Raw genomic sequence first — 711 nt, forward strand, 5'->3', positions numbered from 1 at the left:
TTGTAGAGGAAAATGACAGAGGATGAGAACAGAGAAAAAAGCACAGGTGACACTGCCGAAGTCAGCACTCCGCAAAGGCAAAAAGGCAGTACACAGTGCCTGGGGAGCTGCTACCGGCACAGCCTTCTTCTTTTGTGCTCCTGCTCTGAACCCGGGAGAAAAGAATACCAGACAGCAAGAGAGCTATCTGCAAAGGTGACTCCTTAGAGAAGAGATTTCATTTTAGGGGAAAACAATTCATATCCACACCAGCAAACCTCAGCTGAGCACCGTAAGAGCAAAGGGGGGCAGCTACACTTTTTTCACCAGTAAGCCTTCCCCTCACACCAGCAGGAGTTCTGGGGCTCAGGCAGGACCCTGCGACAGATGGAAAGGCGCCTTTGATTTCTTAATCACCCGTCAAGCACCCAACGACCTTGGGCCTCGGCAATTTGGCCTGGATCAAAGCACCGACTGCTCAGGGCACAGAACAAAAGGGGCAGAAGCAGGAAAGAATAAGTAAGGTTGAGCAAGGAATTGCCACTGACCGTGTCGAGGAGAGCGGAGGGCTCCGGCTGCGTGTCCTTGGGCGCGGGGCCCGGCGGCGGCGGAGGGAAGTTGGGGCTGAAAACCATGAGGTCGCTCTTGGCAGCGCCGTCGGCCACGCACAGGCTCCGGCTGTGGCGCTGCGAGTAGGACCAGCTGCCCACTTCGCTGGCGCACACGAGCGTC

General features: G+C 56.3%; 1 protein-coding gene across 1 annotated transcript in view; it reads right to left on the minus strand.

Moving 5' to 3' along the window:
- Positions 1 to 527: 527 nt before the first annotated feature.
- Positions 528 to 711, minus strand: part of LOC106632188 (protocadherin alpha-12-like) — a gene marked incomplete at its 3' end in the record, with an annotated part of 1,718 nt that continues 1,534 nt past the window's right edge. The window contains exon 2 of the mRNA XM_031065904.1: positions 528 to 693. Within this exon, the coding sequence (XP_030921764.1) occupies positions 528 to 693 (166 nt within the window). The remainder of the gene's footprint in view (positions 694 to 711) is intronic.

This window comes from Geospiza fortis, unplaced genomic scaffold (assembly GCF_000277835.1).
Source record: "Geospiza fortis unplaced genomic scaffold, GeoFor_1.0 scaffold4977, whole genome shotgun sequence".
Taxonomy (NCBI): Eukaryota; Metazoa; Chordata; class Aves; order Passeriformes; family Thraupidae; genus Geospiza; species Geospiza fortis.